Source organism: Oryzias latipes, chromosome 24 (genome assembly GCF_002234675.1).
Source record: "Oryzias latipes chromosome 24, ASM223467v1".
Lineage (NCBI taxonomy): Eukaryota > Metazoa > Chordata > Actinopteri > Beloniformes > Adrianichthyidae > Oryzias > Oryzias latipes.
The window spans coordinates 5,211,977-5,231,389 of NC_019882.2; the positions used below are offsets into that span (position 1 = coordinate 5,211,977).

A 19,413-nucleotide genomic window follows, 5' to 3' on the forward strand; every position below is an offset into this window, starting at 1 on the left:
TGTGTTTTTCTTCTTCTGTTGTTTAATCGCAGTTGTTAGACAGCTTTCGGTTGCATTACCGCCACCAATTGGTATGGAGTGTAAAAACAATATTTTTTAACCTATTTTTTCGACCTATAAAATTCCTTCCTCTCACATTTTCAATCCAACCTTGAATCCATCTAAATTAAGAGCTTTAATATTTTTTCTTTAAACACATAGTGTAGGTTAAAATTTTAGAGACCGCATCATATGTTCAATTGTTTCATTTCAAAATAATAATTTAGTATTGAATGTCCAAATCTTATTCTATTTATGACTTGTCTTTGTAATTTACTGGTCATTTTTCCCTGCTCTAATTAAAAAATTGAGATTTTGTTTATTAACAAAAAAAGATTCTTATAATAACATGTTTATTGAAAAGCTTCATGTATGTGTTCTCAGCTCTTCTTGTTACACTTGATAAATGGTAAAAAGCGCTTTACAATAAGCAAAGGAGAATCTAACATCATATTTACATCAATACCTCAAAGCAATAACATCTCACAATACAGAGTGTGAAACATAGTTACACAACTTTTCTTTTACTGGTTTTAGCCTCTACTTCCTGATCTTGCAAACAATGTTTCAAAAGCCTAATGTTTAGGGACATATATTGAAAAACCAAGTAAACCCACCCTGTTTGTTGAAGAGATGGTAGTATTTTTTCAATTATAATGCAGATTATTTACACTGTTTTTTAATAAATAAGTTTGTGCAAAGGGCATGCAGAAGCAAAACCTGCTAATTCACAGAAGCTCATGAGGTTTTCAGCCTGCAATGTTAATTATATAGCTTAATGTTTTGGAGGAAGCCTTTCAGCTTTCCTCACAGTTTCACTCGAAATTGTCTTTCCCCGACTCTAACAAACCAGTTTGTTCAAACAAATGAAGACTGACATAAACAGACTTTGGTGAAAACCTTTCGTGCTGCTGGTTTGACTCATGCTTACACTGGATTGCTTTTCTTGGCACAAGAGTATCTGTGGTTGTCTGACACCGGTAAGGATTGACGGAGCAGCTTTCAGAGGAAAGCAATGACGTGGAGTCCTCATGAAAAGGCAGATGCTGAGTCTCAGTAAGTGCAACAGGCTTTTCTCCAAGAACATCTGGCATTAAAGAGATTGATGTTTTAAGGCTTTCTTGTCCCTGGTTCATCTGCGGATCTATGTTACCGGATGGAGTCAACGTACTGAGGAATTCCTGGATGTGGATTTTGTCACAATAGCTTTCAAATGGAACAAAGAATTGCTGGAAGTGGTAATTGCCCTGAAATGGAACAAGGACATTGATTTGTCAGGTTATGGGTGGGTTCAGAGGTGGAAAGTTAAATTGAGCCTCTTTAACTTCCTTCCTAAAGCTGCTGCTATTGAGAAGCACAATGTAAAAACAAGGTTCATTGACTAGAAAAACTACAAAGGGATATCCAGTTTTTGGATTTCCATTAATAATTGCTTCTATATATACATGTTTTAAAGAAAGTGATAAACTTTACATATGCAGACAAAGTGAAGTATGCCCCTAAATAATGCGTAGAAACCTTTTTAAAATGTGTTTACCTCCTCGAAAATTGATGTCATGAAATCTTCACCATCACACAGACAAAGAGCATTTACTTTTTAAAAACATTGAACGAGGATACAATTTCTTCCCCTTAATTTACCTTTTGATTGCTCTGCAAGAGCCATTCTGCCACTGAACTGACAGCTGGGTCCGGCACGGGCTTCTCTTTAACTTTCTTCCACCTGTGATCATATGAAAAGTTAATATGAACAGGAAGTTGGAACATTTTTCCGGTCAGAGCATCTTCATAACCTGACAACAGTTCATGTTTACTGAAGTAAAACTTTTCTTATTTTTGCTTTTTATTACACAAAGAGGGATATTGTTTTTTTTTAGTTTTTTTTTTAAAGCGTTAACTTACATGATGACACAGAACAATCCAAATGACAATAAAAGAATCAAAATGATTATTCCACACACAATAGCTCTGGTTAAAAGCCGGGGATCTGTGGAGGAAAACAGCAAAAATCGAATTAAAGACCCAACAAAGCATGCGGAAAAAAATTGAAAAATGTATAATATTTGTTGAACACACAAACTTTTAAAAATAACCTGCAAGGTTTAAAGGTCCCTCATTGCACTCATCAGTCTTTTCTGCATTCTTATTTTTATGAAACTTCCTATTTCTTGTTATAAAAAAGGCAAAATAAACCACTGAGACACTTTTCCAGGAATTTTCCTGAAGATTGTGTTTTTTTTTAGTTTAGTTTTTTGTTTATTTTATTTTTCCACAGTGTGTCAAAAGTAACAAATCCCCTCACAATACAGAACATGGAAAAAATGGACACCCCCGAAGCAGATGCTTATTATTAGGGGTCCAGCATTATGACTAATCTGGAAAACAGAACAAAAAAAAATAGTTTTTCTTTTTTTCTTTCTAGACTTTTTTCTTTCACGGATAACAGTAAAAACAAACAAAGGAAACAGAAAAGAAAAAAAAAACTTGGCAAAGAACCCCTTCCATAAGCAAGTATTAGCATGCCGTAAGTACTGATTTATTATCAGAAGCTTCAGGCAGATGTCGCGTCTTCAGACATAGAAAACGAAAAACCATCCAGCCATGAATCTGGGAGCGCCTGTCAACCTCAACACATTGGTGATCATGTTGTGGCGTGTTAAAGTAGCATGGACCAGGGTGCCGTAGTCATGGTGCTTATGTGTTTGGAACTGTTATCATTCCATTACGCAGGCCAACTGCCGTTCCTGCACTTTATATAATTACTGTCTGAAATATTGCCGTGAGCAGCGGATCTGGCACTTTCACTCGACATCTGACTCTAAATCCAAGGATTTTCTGAGTGGGGCAACTATGTAAAATATAGTGCTCAAATGGTACATGTGAAAGGTTAAAGCAATACTTTTTTTAAAACATTTGTTTCAAGTCTTTTTACCAAATCTTTTCGTTGTAAAGAAGCTTTCTTCACTCCTAGTTTGTCCGCTTTCAGCTGCGCCTTCCACATAGACGCTGTACTGAGTGGCTGGAGTCAGATCTTTCAGGGAGACGTAGAGTTTTTCTCCATCCACAGTTACATCTAGAAGAAACGCTCAATGTAAATCTGGAAGTTTAAGGTTCAAATTGCAAACGTTTCCTCATAGACTGCAGTGAACTTACTTTGAAGTGTTTTTGTAGACTGATTCCTGTAAAAGACGGTGTACTTGACAACAGCATCACTGCAAACATCCTCAGGCTTTGTGTCCCAGCTCACAAAGGCACTTGTGTCATAAGGTTCAACATCGCTGACAGTAATCCTTCCAGGAGCTGCGAAAGTTAAAGACCCACTCTGATGAAAATTCAGTTTCTGGGGTTTTTAAGTGCTCTTTTTCTGCTGATGGAGAACATATATAAAGAAAACTACGCCTAAACTTGCATTTCTGAGTATTTTCTTTTCCATTTTGTTGTCAATCAAAAGGGATGGAAAAAATGCAGTTTATAAAAGTTCTTATTAGCTTGCCTTTTTTTGTTTGTAACCATGTTAGATTGGGGGTGTGAGGAGCTGTAAGCCAGCAGGAGAGGGTGAATAGAGAGTTCTCAACAATGGGGAGAGGAAAGGGGGTGGGGTCACACAACTCAGAGGCAACTCCTGCTGCTCTGCAGAAACTATATCCTAGAAAATAACTTTTTTTATTATTTAGCCCAGAAACGGCATAATAATAATAATTAAAAGACCACTGGGTCTTTACAATAGATCAGACGATGATCAAAGTGGATCTTTAAAGATTATATCATGAAGATGTAGTTTTGTACCTCCAAACCCGGAGCATATTTGAAGAGCTTGTGTGGAGCGGCCTGTCCTGCCATCAAGCAGGAGGGGGGTGACTGTGATATTATATTGCTTTCTATCCTGGAGGTCTGCAAGAAAAAGATTTTAAAAACAGCTGCTTAAGAGGTGTGACAACTGATGTAACCGAGTCAAACTGAGAGGAAAAACTGACTTGGAGTCCATAAAATAAATGACTAATCTACGTAAATTAGTAACATAGTTAGGCATGCAGAAGCAGGAGAACTTGTTCAGCAGCAACACAAATTTGTAGCAACAACACACATGGTAAAAAGTGTATATATAGACTAGAATAGACATTTTGTTGATCCTACAATAATTACATTTAAAAATATCATAGCTCTAAAAAAACAGCATGTAGTGAATAATGCTAAAGAATAAAAAACACACACAGAAAAGTGACTTGTGTCTATAAGGCGTTGTAGAGTCTAATAGCTGATGCTTCCTTCTGCAGCGAGGCTGTTTAAGTCTCTGAAGGAGCTGCACAGTGCACCCATGGTCCCATGCAGAGGGGGATGAGGATTTCCAATGAGGGATTTCAGTTTCGTTGCAAATGGTAAATATATAATTTAGCAAAAAATACAAGTTAAGCAAACAAAAAAAGATCATCACAAAGAAAGTCTGTCATGAGTAAAAAAAAATTGAGATACAAGCTAGAAAAAGTTTATATTTGCTGTAAAATTTCAAGTTTTGCTTCTGTTTATTTTTACTCAGAGAAACTTCATGCAGTGGTTAAAAAACAGTTTTTTGTAGTTAAAACAATTATAACATAAACAAAACAGATTAAGATTTAAAAGTTGATGTCCTAAACTCCCCTAACAGTTAGTTGACGTATATTACTTTCTCATCCATCCATCCATCCATCCATCCATCCATCCATCCATCCACTGCTCCCGCCCAGTTCTGTGCAGGATCATCAGTGTTTCTGCAGCCACAGCAGGGCTCCACACATAGGAGCACTTGTTCTTAAGAGACAAATTAGAGATCAAGTTTTTGGACCACCTGGAGACCCAGCTAGGATTCAAACCAGCACCTTCCTTGCTGTGAAGCAACAGGGCTGTTAAGAAACAGGAAGCTGCAGCAAGAATCTTCCTGAGTTGCAGAATTTACCCATGCTAATGCAAAGCTAACATCTGCTGTGAGCAGGGCCGCACCGGACACTTTGCTGGACTGCAGAGGCTGAACAGTAAAACAAGTGCGACAAAGTCCCGAAGAACCTTTTAAAAATGATACGATCTTTCCAGGAAATGCATTAACCAGCCTTCTTCTGCTCATAAACCCATTAAATCACTTCTGACAATTGTTTTGATAATTTAACCGTTAGCCCAGAGATTGGCTCACTTCCTGTCATCACACTTTATCTGACATCCACTTACATTTTCTCCTTAACCTACCCAATAACGTTGCATTAGTATTTTTGCTCTCTGCCCACTCGTATTGATTTCCATTGTGGGTCCAGTCAATCATGTAGCTGCGAACAGGCTCTTTGGGCGCTGTCCAACTGACCAGAATTACGCCCTTATCGCTTGAGGTTTGGATGTCAGTAACTCGTGGGAGGCCTGCCATTAAAATGAAGAGAACAAGAGCAAACAGCTTAATAACACACATCGAAGGTTAACCACAGTTCCACTGAAATAAAGGGGAAAAAAAAACGCCATAACTCACTCTCTGAGACGGCTGGGACGTATATGGAGTCCTGAACAATCACATTTTCATCTTGGACAGCCCGTAGATGGATTTGGTGTGCATGTTCATCCACTTCAATGTCACAAGGTGAGCTCAAACATGCCGTAGAATTCCCTTCTGCTGTGTTTTCTCCATAGGCCGTCTGCTGGATGTCGAACTTAACTGTGTCCATACATTTTAGGGGAATACCCTGCTGAGATAACTGAAAAAGGTTCAAAAATGTAAAACCAAATTCAAGAAGTGATTTTTCTTTTAGAAATTTCAAACTCAATCATAACATGAACTTCAAAAATGTGATGTGTTAAAAACAAAACAACTCACTGTCCACATGACATGAACTATTCGTTTATAATTCTCCAGCTCAGAAACCTTTCTCCATGAAAGCAGCTCCGCGTGACGCTCTAAAAAAAAAGATACATGTTGAAACAATCTGCAAGCAATACATGCCATGGAAATTATTCATCCATGTCGGATTCCAGGAATCTGCTGTTGTAAAGTAAACTCCTGAGGACTCATAACCCCTACTTCAGAGGAAAAGATGAAAGGAGGTTTCCTGATGGGAACGTTTTTTACATTCAAGTTTTACGGTAAAAAGTCTGTTTTTTTTTGGTTTCCAAACCACAAATATCACAACATTCACAAGCTTTGACATGCAAAACAAACCAATACTTCTGATTTGAACACGCCCATTGTCTAATTTGAAAAGAATAATGGGGATTGCTAGCAGAAAACCGTAAACAAAACAATATAAAATGGTTTTGGCTCTAACAAATGTTCTCGATTTGATGGAACAATTTATGCCTTAAAGTGCAGCCTAGTGTCCTACATGACAGGTGATTTTATAACAAGGATGAATTACAACTTTCTTCATCAGAATTGATTTAAATCGATGCCGTCAGTGGCATTGTGCGGCCCACAGCCGCCCCCTCCTGACCCGCCCTCATTGGCTCTCCCCCTCTGCCTCTGTCATCCAAGCTACAGCTGCGTGTGACAAATTCATGAAAAAATTTACAAAAATTCCTATTGTTGGCTTTTCCTTTTGGTTTTATCTAAAGCAACCATTTTATTTTTAGGTCGCCTGGTAGTGACAACAGATCCATGTGATTTTTTTTGAAGAATCGGCAATGATAAACTTTTGGATTTCCTAAGCAACAAAGATTTTTTTTTTGTCAACCATGCCCACATTCCTAATATATTCATATTAGAGTATATTCAAGTGTTAATTTTTCACAAAATTCCAAAGAAAAATGGGCAACAGAGGAACGTAAAAAAAATCTACAACTTCTAATTCCAACATTTTTTTCCAAAATCATGCTCATGGAGTTGGGAGGCCATAGATTACAATCCCTTGGAGGAGTTTAGATTTGGAGAAGGTACTAAAGGTAATTTTCTTTAGAAAATTCAAGATGGCAGTATCTTCCCAAGGTCAAGAGTCAACAAAACTTCATTTATGGTTGTTGACCTAAGCTGGTGGCTGCTTGTGTGTGAAATGGGATGATCACTCGAACAACGATAAAAAAATGTGGAAAAATTGCCAAATTTCACACTTTGCCACAAAATGCCAGGCTGTAGGTCCTTAGGCCATCCCATAATGCTTTTAAAATTTCCTTTGGATATCTTTGATAGCGTGTATTTAGGTTTTATAAGTAGAATTTGCAAAAACACATTTTGTTTTAGCCCCATAAAATATATTGGTCCCATTCAATTTTCTCCTGCTGTGATGTCATCATTTTTTGGGGAAGGGTCTATGTCAAAAATTCATTTTCACTGGGTATTAGGTGTGTGCAAATTTCGGTGAGTTTGAGTGTGTGGCGGGGGAGATTTTCCACTCAAAGGCGCAGTTACAAAGAAGAGTTGTGGTCCTTGCAGTCCAGAACTGCAGTGGAATTATTTATGACAGTAAAAATGAATGAGTGCATATGTAGTTTTTTACACTGTTTTATCTGTAGGTTTCAGCAGCTTACACTCATCTATTTGAGTTATTTTCAATCAACGATGCAAACGTTAATTCATGAATATCCATGAGTTAATTCTGTGACGTCAGTGTTGATCTTACGTTTTACTTTGGTCAGAACCGTCTCTTCTGGGCTCCAGTCGCTCCAGGTGGGCTCCGTTACTGCGCATCGAACTGAAATGTTGTAAAAAGTGCAGGATTCCACGTCTTCAATGGTGGCGTTGAAACAACTCCAACAGTTTATAATCTGATCAGACAAATGCAAGAAAAAAAAAACACAAATTCCAATATAAACAAATACTTTCATTTCCTCAGTTTCTGAAGCTCAAAAGAAAAAAAACTGTTAGAACTTACAAAACTAGAACTTTACTAGCAGGACAACAATCTTTCATTTCATTTCATTATTTGTGTTTTTTCTAATTATGACCCAAGCTGTACTTTTTTAAACAACAAATTGTAATTTAAATTCCTTAAATTTAAAACTTAAACAATTAAATTCATAATAAATGTATCCTTGATGATTGGAAACATTTTAAGCTTAAATTCATTAGATAGGTTTTAATATTAATAAAGAGTTTTGAAATTTTTCCTCTGTAAATGACATGTCCAAACCTGAATCTCTCCCCCTTTTTGGTGGATTTGAAGAATTTTGACTGGACAAGATTTTCTGCCTCTAGTAGTCAGGAGGATTTGAAAAAGCTGTCACTAACTCTAGGCACAGTATGATTAAAATGTTTTTTTTTTTACATGTTTAATTGGCAAATAACGTAAAAACAAGATATATTGTTTTATTTAGAAAATCTTTCCACAAAAGAAAAGAATTTTGTCATCAAGGTTTACGATGCACACATTTTATTGTGAAAACATCCGTCAGTTAAATTTGACTGTGTGCAAATCCACTTTTCAAACCTATTTGTGCAATTTAAATGGTTTTAATTGGAAATGTTTGTACTTTACTCCTAAATGTGCATCTACAGAACATTATTAATGAAAAAAATATTATTATTTTTTACCTTTGAAGATTCAACAGTTGGAGAAAAAGTCTGTAAAAGAAGAAGAAAAGAAGCTACTATTAAGTAACTTACAAGTAATTTATGGGAAAAAAGTGGTTGATTTTTATATTCTCTAATAATCATTAGTCATCACAAATGTATATGTATAGTTTGGGATAAACAAAAACACAAAAATTGCCATATTTAGCTTAGTTTTCCTCTTTAGTAAGAATCTAATGCCAACCCAAAAAGTATGGATATTTTTTTTTCTTTCCCACATCCACATGCTACTTTTCCAGCATTTCCTAAAGCTCACTTCTGGTGTTCATACCTTGTTGTATTTGACTTGACAGGAGAAATCAAAAGAGTCCAAGACGTTATTCCAGGATACGAGGAGATGGTCAGAGAAGGCCGATGTGGTCACCACAGGTTGGTTCATTTTCACTGAAATGAAAGCAGCTTCATCAAAACAAATGCATCATTTGGAAAAATAAGCATGATTTTGTTAGTTTACTTACAAATACTGAAAGGGTTAACTTCATAAGAGTCAGAACGCGATGTCCATGAAGCAGTTTCAGCTTTAACAGTCACAGCGATATTGCGGGATAAAGATAAATGACTGAAAACATTGACGGTGCAGGATTTGACAGAGGAGATGCACGAGAAAACATCTGCTGATTCGCTGAAAGACATTAATTTACATGATGAATGTGTAAAAAGTGTGTTTATTCTCGCTTAAACCATGAAAATGAATTAAAACTTACATATTTACTGTATAGTTTATGGTCTTTGAGTTATGAGTCTGGTGCTCCCATGTGCATGTGAAGAGCTGAGGAACACCATCATCTGTAGGATTTTCATAATGCAGGTAGCATGAAATGTTTTGGGGTTTAGCTGTTAAAAAAATGAATTATTACTTTTTTGCTGGATAATTGTCATAAAAATCAACAGACCAACAACAAAGAAGTACTTCTCACAATACGTTCTGACGATGGTGCCTGCCAGGATCTGTTTGGTTTCTGGGTTGTGACACTCGACTGTTGCATTTGAGTGGATGAGGTTTGTCAGTGACAGCATGCTGTGTGTGGAGTTGATCCTTTTTGACAGCTTTTCATCTACAGATTTTCTGTTCAGAGTCCAAGAGAATTTGCCATTCCTGACTGAGTCACAGCTGCAGACAAACCAAACACTGGATCCCACTTCAACAAACAGGTCAGTGGGGAAAACTCTGCACGGCTGAAAGTGTCCTAAAGAAAAAAGAACAGGCATTACAATACAAAAATTCCAAAAATTTACAATGAATAGAAAAGTGTATCCATTTCCATAAGTGTATTAAATAAATAAATATTTATAAAATATAAATTCACTGTTTAATTGATTTCAATTTTTTGTCTATTTTTACACAATTTGGGGTTCCAGCTCAAAAAACCAACAAAAACAGAAATTCAGAAAATTAGAATACTTTGAAGAAATCCAATTCACCTCTCATTTTTGTCAAATAGATAAAGCTACGGATTATAATCCGATCATAATCAGTGTAATAATAATAATCTGTGTACTAATAGTAGTACTAATAAAGTATTTTCAAAATGATATGCTCATCTTCCACTCTTCCATAATATGGCAAGCGGTCAGGTGCTGCTGGAAGATGAAAACTGCATCTCCATCTCGATCCTTAGCAGAAAGGATCATGTAGTCCTCTAGAACATTCTGCAAGATCGTTGCAGTGATTTTTCAAGTCTGGAGTCTTCTTCATATTGAAGCAAACTGAGAAAACTGAACCTAACAGAACCATGTGGGAAACCTGTGCAGATACTTTGAGCTTAGTAGATGAATAGTCGGTGAAACATTCTTGACCTGCTGAATGTGGCCAGATTTTTTTTTTTTTATTTCATATATATATATATATATATATATATATATATATATATATATATATATATATATATAAACTTGCCCCTTTCACCCTTTCGTGGGTGGTTTCTCACTCAAGCTCGGGTCCTCTACCAGAGGCCTGGGAGCTTGAGGGTCCTGCGCAGTATCTTAGCTGTTCCTAGCACTGCGCTTTTCTGGATTGAGATGTCTGAGATCTTTCCAGGTATCTGTTGTAGCCACTCCTCCAGCTTGGGGGTTACTGCCCCGAGTGCTCCAATTATCACAGGCACCACTGTCACCTTCATTTTCCAGGCTTTCTCCAGTTCTTCTCTGAGTCCCTGGTATTTCTCCAGTTTCTCATGTTCCTTCTTCCTGATGTTCCCATCGCTTGGCACTGCCACATCCACCACAACGGCTTTCCTCTGTTCTTTATCCACCACTACAATGTCTGGTTGGTTCGCCATTACCATCCTATCAGTCTGAATCTGGAAGTCCCACAGGACTTTTGCCCTTTCATTCCCTACCACCTTCGGGGGTGTTTCCCATTTTGACCTTGGGGTTTCCAGTCCATATTCTGCACACATGTTCCTGTATATTATTCCAGCCACTTGATTGTGGCGCTCCATGTATGCTTTACCTGCCAGCATCTTACACCCTGCAGTTATGTGCTGGATTGTTTCAGGGGCCTCTTTGCACAGCCTACACCTTGGGTCTTGTCTGGTGTGGTAGATCTGAGCCTCTATTGCTCTGGTGCTCAGGGCTTGTTCCTGAGCTGCCAGGATGAGTGCCTCAGTGCTGTCCTGTAGGCCAGCCCTCTATAGCCATTGGTAGGACTTCTTGATATCAGCCACTTCAGTTATGGTCCGGTGGTACATCCCATGCAGGGGTTTGTCCTCCCATGAGGATCTGTCCTCCAGCACTGTATCCTCTGCTCTCCATTGCCTGAGACATTCACTGAGCACACTGTCAGTTGGGGCCTTGAGCTTGATGTACTCATGCATCTTGGATGTTTCATCCTGGATAGTGGCTTCTACGCTCACTAGTCCTCGGCCTCCTTCCTTGCGGCTAGCATACAGTCTTAGGGTGCTGGATTTGGGATGGAACCCTCCATGCATGGTGAGGAGCTTTCGTGTCTTAACATCCGTGGTCTGTACCTCTTCCTTTGGCCATCTTATTATTCCTGCAGGGTATCTGATAACTGGCAGTGCGTAGCTGTTTATTGCCCGGGTCTTATTTTTGCCATTGAGCTGGCCTCTCAGGACTTGCCTTACTCGTTGGAGGTATTTAGCTGTTGCAGCTTTCCTTGTTGCCTGCTCCAGGTTGCCATTTGCCTGTGGAATTCCGAGGTACTTGTAACTGTCCTCGATGTCTGCTATTGTTCCTTCTGGGAGTGAGACCCCTCCTGTGTGGACTACCTTGCCTCTCTTTGTCACCATCCGGCTGCATTTCACGAGCCCGAATGACATCCCAATGTCAGTACTGTAGATCCTGGTGGTGTGGATCAGGGAGTCAATGTCACGTTGGCTCTTAGCATATAGCTTGATGTCATCCATGTAGAGGAGGTGACTGATGTTGGCCCCATTTCTGAGTCGGTATCCATAGCCAGTCTTGTTGATTATTTGGCTGAGGGGGTTCAGACCTATGCAGAACAGCAGTGGGGACAGAGCATCACCTTGATATATCCCACATTTGATGGACACTTGTGCAAGTGGCTTCCCATTGGCTTCAAGGGTGGTTTTCCACAGCTTCATTGAGTTTCCTATGAAGGCTCTTAGAGTCCTGTTTATGTTGTACAGCTCCAAGCATTCAGTGATCCACGTGTGTGGCATTGAGTCATAGGCTTTCTTGTAATCAATCCAGGCTGTGCACAGGTTGGTGTGTCGTGACTTGCAGTCTTGAGCGACTGTTCTGTCAACCAGGAGTTGGTGTTTTGCTCCTCTGGAGTCTCTACCAATGCCTTTCTGTGTGTTACTCATGAATTGATCCATGTGCCTATTTACCTTGGTTGCAATGATGCCTGACATGAGCTTCCATGTTGTGGAGAGACAGGTTATTGGCCGGTAGTTGGATGGGACTGCACCCTTTGAGGGATCCTTCTGGATCAGGATCGTTCGTCCTTCTGTTAGCCATTCGGGATGAGTCCCATCTCTTAGCAGCTGGTTCATTTGTGCTGCCAGGCGCTCGTGGAGTGCTGTGAGCTTCTTTAGCCAGTAGGCATGTATCATGTCAGGGCCCGGTGCTGTCCAGTTCTTCATACCTGAGACTTTTTCTTGGATGTCTGCCACTGTGATGGTTACTGGATTCTGTTCAGGGAGGTTGCTATGTTCTTCTCTCAGAGAGACCAGCCACTGGGCATTGCTGTTATGTGCTGTCTCTTTCTCCCATATACTTTTCCAGTACTTTTCAGTTTCTAGCCTTGGTGGGTCTGCTCGGCTGTTTTGACCCTGCCACTGAGCGTACACTTTCGCAGGTTGAGTTGCGAACAGCCTGTTTATCCGTCTGGCTTCATTGTCTCTTGTGTACCTCTTTAGGCGGCTGCTCAAGGCTAGGAGCCTTTGTTTGGCAGTTTCCAGTGCTTCAGGTATGGGCATCTGGCTGTATCTCTTAGGTACTTGCTTTCTCATTGTACCTCTTTGAGCCTCTGTCAGCTTACTCACATCCTTCCGAGTTGCCTTGATTTTGGCTTCTAACCGTTGCTTCCATGGTGGGTATTGTTTTCTCCCATGGTTACTCTTATAGCCAAGCATCTCAAGGATCACTGCTGCTGAAGTGTAAACCAGTTCATTGGTTTCTGTGATGGTTGTGGTAGGAATTGCCCTCAATGCTTCATTCACAGTTTCCAGTTGTAGCTGGTGTCGAGGTTGCCAAGTGTTCATTTTAGACATGATCTTGTCTTTCAGGTCAGTTGCTGCCTCATTCAGCGTAACTGTGGTTGTTGGGGCTGTGTACCCAATCTCAGGGTGGGAGTGTAGTATAGCCTGCTCTCTGACCTGTTGTTCTGGCTCTCCCGGGGTATTGCCATTGTATTGTATCGCTTCAATCTCAAGTTGTGATAGGAGTTGCCGCCGCTTGTGGATGTTCGAGCATTGGGCTACCAGTATATATATATATATATATATATATATATATAATCTAAATTTGTTAGCATAAGTGTAACATAAAAGGACAACATCGACCATTACTTATCCTCCCACAGGAAACAGAGTTATCTCAGTGAGGCATTAGACGTGTAGAAAACATGAGACTTTGATAGCTTTCTTTTCACAACACAATGGTTTGTGGCTGCTCCCATTTTCAGCATCGGATCAACCTCAGAAGTGACCCTGAAAACAAAGAGCTAAACACAACCTTATGTTTTGAAGAATGTGTCATTAGCCTGCTAAACAACTAAAACAATTGAATCCAGAAAGAAATCTAGTTTTCTGTTTTTATTTTAAAGCTGTTTTGTCTCTGAACTTGAACTATTGACCCCAGCTTTAGGTAGTAAATTACAGAAACCTTGAGGGGGAATCACGCTGAAGAGAACCTCTGATATAATCTTGCAGACACTCAAGTTCTGCAAAGACAGAAATAAAAACCTCTAGGAATTCACATTTCCTACATCTTTTTTTGTTTGTTTTTTCTTTTGACTTCGACTTAAAACTGTTTTATTGAAGACATTTAAAGAAGACTCTTTGATCCAGATGATAAATCTGAAAAAATATGTTGAGAGTTGCAGCGCTTGCTTTTGTTTTATCATGAGTAAAAATCTCATTTTAAAGACGAATTCCTGCAGCTGCAAAGAAAGAATGCTAATGCATTTGAAAAAAGTCAAAGTCAGCATAGAATTAAGGGGTTAAACACTTAAAAAAAAATTGTTTTTTTCATCTTTCAAACATCCACCATGGAGGCAGATTTTTTGAAATCTGAGCTTTAAGCCAAAAATACTACAGAATGTTAAATCTAGTTCTTTCTGCTGCCTTAATATTCTTATACAACTTTAGAAAGTTCCTGTATCATGTGATGAACAATGAGAAACATGCTTTTTCCCCTCCTCTGTCCACAACTGTTGTATTTATTCTGATGAGAAGTGAAACATTTTCAGGAACTAAGAAAACCTATTTAGAACTTTTGGCAAGAAGGACTTTATTCACATAAGAACAAATTAGTGGAAACCACAGGAGAACTTAACAAACTTTTGCATAGACTCAACACAGAAATTAATACATCTAAGTAATTTGGGGCACAACTAGTTCAAATTAAAAAAAAAAAAAAAAAAACTTTTACATTTTTAAATATTTTAACAGATAGTCCTTTAAGCTGACACTAAATCCAAAAAAAGATCACCTGGACAGATTTAGACTGAATATGAACCTAAAACAAGTATAAGTTACAGCCACACAAGAATTAAAGAACACAATCTTACCTTTGCACAGGGTTGAGATGACAACCAGCGTGCACAAAACAAAGAAAACAGGCATCCTTTTCCTTTAAATAAAACTTCGCTGTGGATAATCAGATTCAAAAAAATAAAAACAGTTCAACCTTGAGTGTCGAGGCCGTTACAGGACATAGTAATCTGTTCCTCTCCGCAGTGCATTTTCAACACTGAATCCGTCTTTCAACTTCTAATGAACAGGAACTGAGGCAAACCCTGAAAAACACGAGATGAGTTGCCCAACTGGAAGCAGAGACAAGAGAGAAGAGGAAGGAGAGCAGCCTTTCAACACAGTTTCCTCTCTTTCTCTCTTTATCTGTCATTACCAATACAGCGGACCTCAGGAGAAAAAAACACACACACGTGATTATAAAACCAAAACAAAGTAAGATAACTTGTAAATAATTTAATTATAAGGAGTCACCTCATAAATCATGTGGAATAACATTTCTTTTAAAATCCCTTCTGTTCATCTGATAATTACAAAAAAAATAAGGCATTATTTATCATAAAAGGGACCTTTTTCCCCCTTTTGGGCAAATTATTGGACAAGAAATTGCATTTCAGGTTTTTTTTTTTAAAGTAGTAATTTTAATAATAATAATAATTTTCTGAGTTAGGCATGTAGATAATACATATGTATAACTTGAACATTTTAAAATTTGTCTTTTGAATGTAACCATATTTTTCCCTAAAGCTTGAAAAAGGATATTTCTTTCAAAGCAGGTGCTCCACACAAAGGATTTTATATTCATTATGTTATACTATACTGTCATCTATTGGATAATTTAGGAATTGACTGGAAAAAAGACGCAATTTCAACATTAAAAATTTGTGTATTTGTTTAATCTTACATATACTGTAGAGTTACTTATGTGTATTTTAATGTATATTTTTTTATTTGAACTTTAGATTATACAATTATACAACAGCAATCCTTAACATAAAAATCGACAAAGAATAAAACACTTTTAAAAAATCAACAAATAATTTATAGATTTTTTCATATAGGTTTGTGTCATCGACAAAAGTAGATATTTTTCTTACATTTTTATTTTTCATAAATTTAAGTGTGGTAAAATATAAACTTATGTTATGAAATGTTTTTAAAAAGTGGTTTGATTTAAAATAACAAACTGTTTTGTTCATCTAAACCTCCTAAACCAACAAATACATAATTAATTAAATAAGTAAGTAAGTAAGTAAATAAATAAATAAACAAACAAACAAATTAATAAATAAATAAATTTACAAAAAATAAAACAACTTCCGGAAGTAGTTCCACCGATTGTTTTTCAAATACTTAAATTATTACCGTAAACTATTCATCTAAGCCAAGTTTATTTTTTAATATTTGTTCCAGTCACTTAAAACGATTATTACATTGCTATAAAACATATATATTTTATCAACTTTAAGCTAGCTATAGAACTACTTCCGGGTTAACTCAGCCACTTCCTGACATAACAGTCCCGGTATGGATAAACAAGTCCCGTCCTCTACCGGCTCCATGTCCACCGCGGTGCTCGTGGCTGCTGTGGTCGGCGGTGGGGTTCTCCTCCTAATGCGCCGCTTGTTCCCCCGACAAAAGGCCGTCCAGCTGCTCAGGTATCCCGCCGCCACCATGCTGGGGAAGACAGTGATCGTGACCGGAGCTAACAGCGGGATCGGCAAGGCTCTGACCGCGGAGCTGCTGAAGCTCCAAGCCCGGGTCATCATGGCCTGTCGGGACCTGCGAGGCGCCGAAGAAGCAGCTCGGGACATCCAGAGAGACGCTGGAGCACAGAAGGGAGAGGTGGTCATCAAACACCTGGACCTCGCTTCCCTCACATCAGTCAGGACATTTTGTGAGGAAATAAATAAAGTAAGAAGATGGAGCAGGTCGATCAACTCATTATTATTATTATTTGATATTCATAATACTATTATTTTATTCTTCTTTCATGAATCGTTGCCTCCACGTTTACCCTTTGTTTGAATTAGAGTGTAGAAAAGTCTAGCTTTTGTGTCCAGCTCTGAAAGGGCATCTGTTGTGACCTGACTGTAAAGGAGCTGTCCATGGTGCTTAATTAACTTCCTGTCTAAAATATGTCCTTTAAAGTAAATCAATTGTAGAAACATTTTTTGCTAGCTTTTGTCTACCAATCAAATATTTTCCTAAATGTTGTATTTGTGTTACTTTTCAAGAAAAAGGCACAATAAAACTATTTTTGTGACACACAATAGCCTGGGTCAAAACATCTCGAAATAGGTAATAGGTATTTAAATGTATTTAAAAATGAAAAGAAGAAAAACTTTAAAACACTAATAGATTGCATGCACTTTATGTTATTAACTCAAGTTATGAAACACATTATTGCTGTTGTCCGGAAATAACTTAAATTATTTGAAAAAGAGCATTTTCAGCTGTTTTTTTGTGAAAACATTTCATCAAAGTGAGAAATACTGAAGTGATTTTAAATGTTTTTTTTTCTTTCTTATAGGAGGAGCCCAAGATCGATGTGTTAGTCAATAATGCAGGCATCTACCAGTGTCCCTACACAAAGACGGAGGAAGGCTTTGAGATGCAGTTTGGAGTAAACCACTTGGGTCATTTCCTCCTCACTCACCTGCTGCTGGACCTCCTGAAGGCCTCAGCTCCCAGCCGCATCGTCGTGGTTTCTTCTAAACTTTACAAATATGGCCACATTAATTTTGATGATTTAAACAGTGAAAATGGCTACAACAAAGCTTTTTGCTATAGCCAGAGCAAACTGGCCAACCTGCTGTTCACACTAGAGCTTGCCCGTCAGTTAGAGGACACAGGGGTCACCGTCAACGCCCTCACCCCGGGTATTGTGCGGACCAGACTTGGCAGACACGTTCAGATCCCTCTCCTGGCTAAGCCACTCTTCTACCTGGCCTCGCTGGTCTTTTTTAAAAGCCCACTGGAGGGAGCTCAGACTCCACTCTATCTGGTCTGCTCCCCAGACGTGGAGGGAGTGTCGGGGAAGTGCTTTGCCAACTGTGAGGAGGAGAAGCTGATGTCCAAAGCTACAGATGAGCAGGCGGCCAAGAGGCTGTGGGACATGAGCAGAAGAATGGTTGGAATCGCTGAGTGAACAAATACAAGCTCAGAATTCTAGCAGTAGATTGAGCTTTGTTGTATTTCTTTGAATGACAATGTTCAAAAACATTTTGTGCCAATTTTAAAATGAGGATTTTGGTTGGTGAAGTCCGCAAAACAACTTCACGAAGATCAAATTCTTGTAAAAAGATTTTTACACAGTGCACTTTTAAGCTGTTTTATTCATATGTAAACTGCAAAAGTACGTGAAAAAATCACTATAAAATAAGAAATTGTGCTTATACTTGTGCAGCATTTTAGATTTTCTGCAGTTTATCACTCAAAATGCTGCTGCTGCTGCTGCACTGTAGCTCCCCCTAGTGGCTGACTTTGATCTCCTGTGTTTTCTTTAGCAAATCAACGGCAGAGTTAAAAAAGAAAAAGAAATTGCGCATCAACTAGCCACAATTAATGAATCAAAGTTGGTTTTAAGGATTGAATACTAATATTATCCTAACTTTCAATTACTTTTTGTAGAAAAAAAAAGAGTGGAGGTCCTGTATTATAGTAGAGCAAGATCCAGAATTTTCTGAACATTTCTGAAACAATGTGCTATGTATTTTAATGCTGAATAAATTAATGTATATAATTTCTGTCCCTAATTGACTTTCATATCATCAGGTCAGTATTAAACACATTTTTTGCTGTACCCTTCTGATTAGCAAAAAAATAGTCAAAACAAAACTTTCAAGTTCCTTGAATTATGGGGAATTTTACGTTATGATTAAAAGTCTGGGTCCAAAAAGAAGAAAAAAACTCGACTGCTTTTTATGTATTTACTTATATTTTTACACCCCTGAAAACTCACTATGTAAGCCAGTATATCATCTGGTTCCAAGGTCAGATGGTAGTATTTCTACTCTAAAATTTATACCCCAAAGTTTTTGGGTTTACAAAGGAGGTCCATTGCCAGGCCGCAGTATTTCTCGGACAGAAAAGTTGTTTTGTTTGTGCTAAAAGGCTGTCTTGAATTGGCCTTGTGTGTCTCAACTGTGCTGAAGGCAAACTTTGCTTACATTGTTAAGGTGTGAGGAAAATACGGTATGGGTCCCGTTCTTTATGTGAACGTTGTTCTAAATGTATTTAAATCCCACGGTAGACACAAAAAGCTTGAACGTTAAACTCTTTGCAGGTTTTGCTCTGAAAAAGAGAAACTGAAACAGCAGCTTAGAGCATTTCAAAATTAAATTTCCTGTTATAGAGTGACAACCTTTTAAAAAAACAAACCTGCATGCAGTATTCACAAAGCAGGAATAGTTTCACCTGAAGCTATAACTGGATTTATCGTGTAGTTTTTTCCTCTCTCCTCAAAACAAAACAAAAAACCCCAATTAAATAATTATCAGTATAAAGTAAAAAGTGCTACTTTGGACATTTGGATCAACAAATATGAGCAGGATTTCTCCCAAAATGCATCTTCCAGACAACATTTATACAAGAGAAAATTGAGATTATATTTAAATTTCTTTGACCTGAAAAAACATTTGTGATTTGTGTCGTCTTTGACAAGAAAACAACAACATT

General features: G+C 38.0%; 2 protein-coding genes across 3 annotated transcripts; one reads left to right on the forward strand and one right to left on the reverse strand.

The window, feature by feature from the left end:
- Positions 1–375: 375 nt before the first annotated feature.
- LOC101173597 (interleukin-6 receptor subunit beta) lies at positions 376–15,085 on the reverse strand. Of its 2 annotated transcripts, none has more exons than XM_011491533.2 (16): positions 14,772–15,085; positions 9,469–9,738; positions 9,256–9,337; positions 9,010–9,173; positions 8,823–8,935; positions 8,513–8,542; positions 7,602–7,746; positions 5,867–5,946; positions 5,525–5,747; positions 5,254–5,418; positions 3,826–3,930; positions 3,193–3,339; positions 2,972–3,112; positions 1,942–2,026; positions 1,681–1,762; positions 376–1,286 (listed from the first exon to the last, which is right to left on the reverse strand). In XM_011491533.2, the coding sequence occupies exons 1-16, from the start codon at positions 14,824–14,826 to the stop codon at positions 855–857; spliced, it is 2,319 nt and encodes a 772-aa protein (XP_011489835.1). In that variant the 5' UTR covers positions 14,827–15,085; the 3' UTR covers positions 376–854. The 2 variants fall into 2 exon arrangements, with proteins under 2 accessions (XP_011489835.1, XP_011489833.1); XM_011491531.2 differs by having other exon boundaries at positions 9,256–9,385.
- A 1,140-nt stretch (positions 15,086–16,225) lies between these two features.
- Positions 16,226–18,478, forward strand: LOC101162724 (retinol dehydrogenase 14). The gene is made up of 2 exons (XM_004083418.4): positions 16,226–16,647; positions 17,267–18,478. Exons 1-2 carry the CDS (start codon positions 16,261–16,263, stop codon positions 17,882–17,884), a joined length of 1,005 nt encoding a protein of 334 aa, XP_004083466.2. The 5' UTR covers positions 16,226–16,260; the 3' UTR covers positions 17,885–18,478.
- The last annotated feature ends 935 nt before the right edge of the window (positions 18,479–19,413 follow it).

Excerpts from the sequence above, each read along its gene's own strand:
- LOC101173597 (XM_011491531.2), bottom strand. The coding sequence starts at position 14,826 with ATGCCTGTTTTCTTTGTTTTGTGCACGCTGGTTGTCATCTCAACCCTG. Across the intron at positions 9,739-14,771 it reads CATCTCAACCCTGTGCAAAG|GACACTTTCAGCCGTGCAGA; the intron begins GTAAGATTGTGT and ends TTTTTTCTTTAG. Across the intron at positions 5,748-5,866 it reads TAGTTCATGTCATGTGGACA|TTATCTCAGCAGGGTATTCC; the intron begins GTGAGTTGTTTT and ends AACCTTTTTCAG.
- LOC101162724 (XM_004083418.4), top strand. The coding sequence starts at position 16,261 with ATGGATAAACAAGTCCCGTCCTCTACCGGCTCCATGTCCACCGCGGTG. Across the intron at positions 16,648-17,266 it reads TTTGTGAGGAAATAAATAAA|GAGGAGCCCAAGATCGATGT; the intron begins GTAAGAAGATGG and ends TCTTTCTTATAG.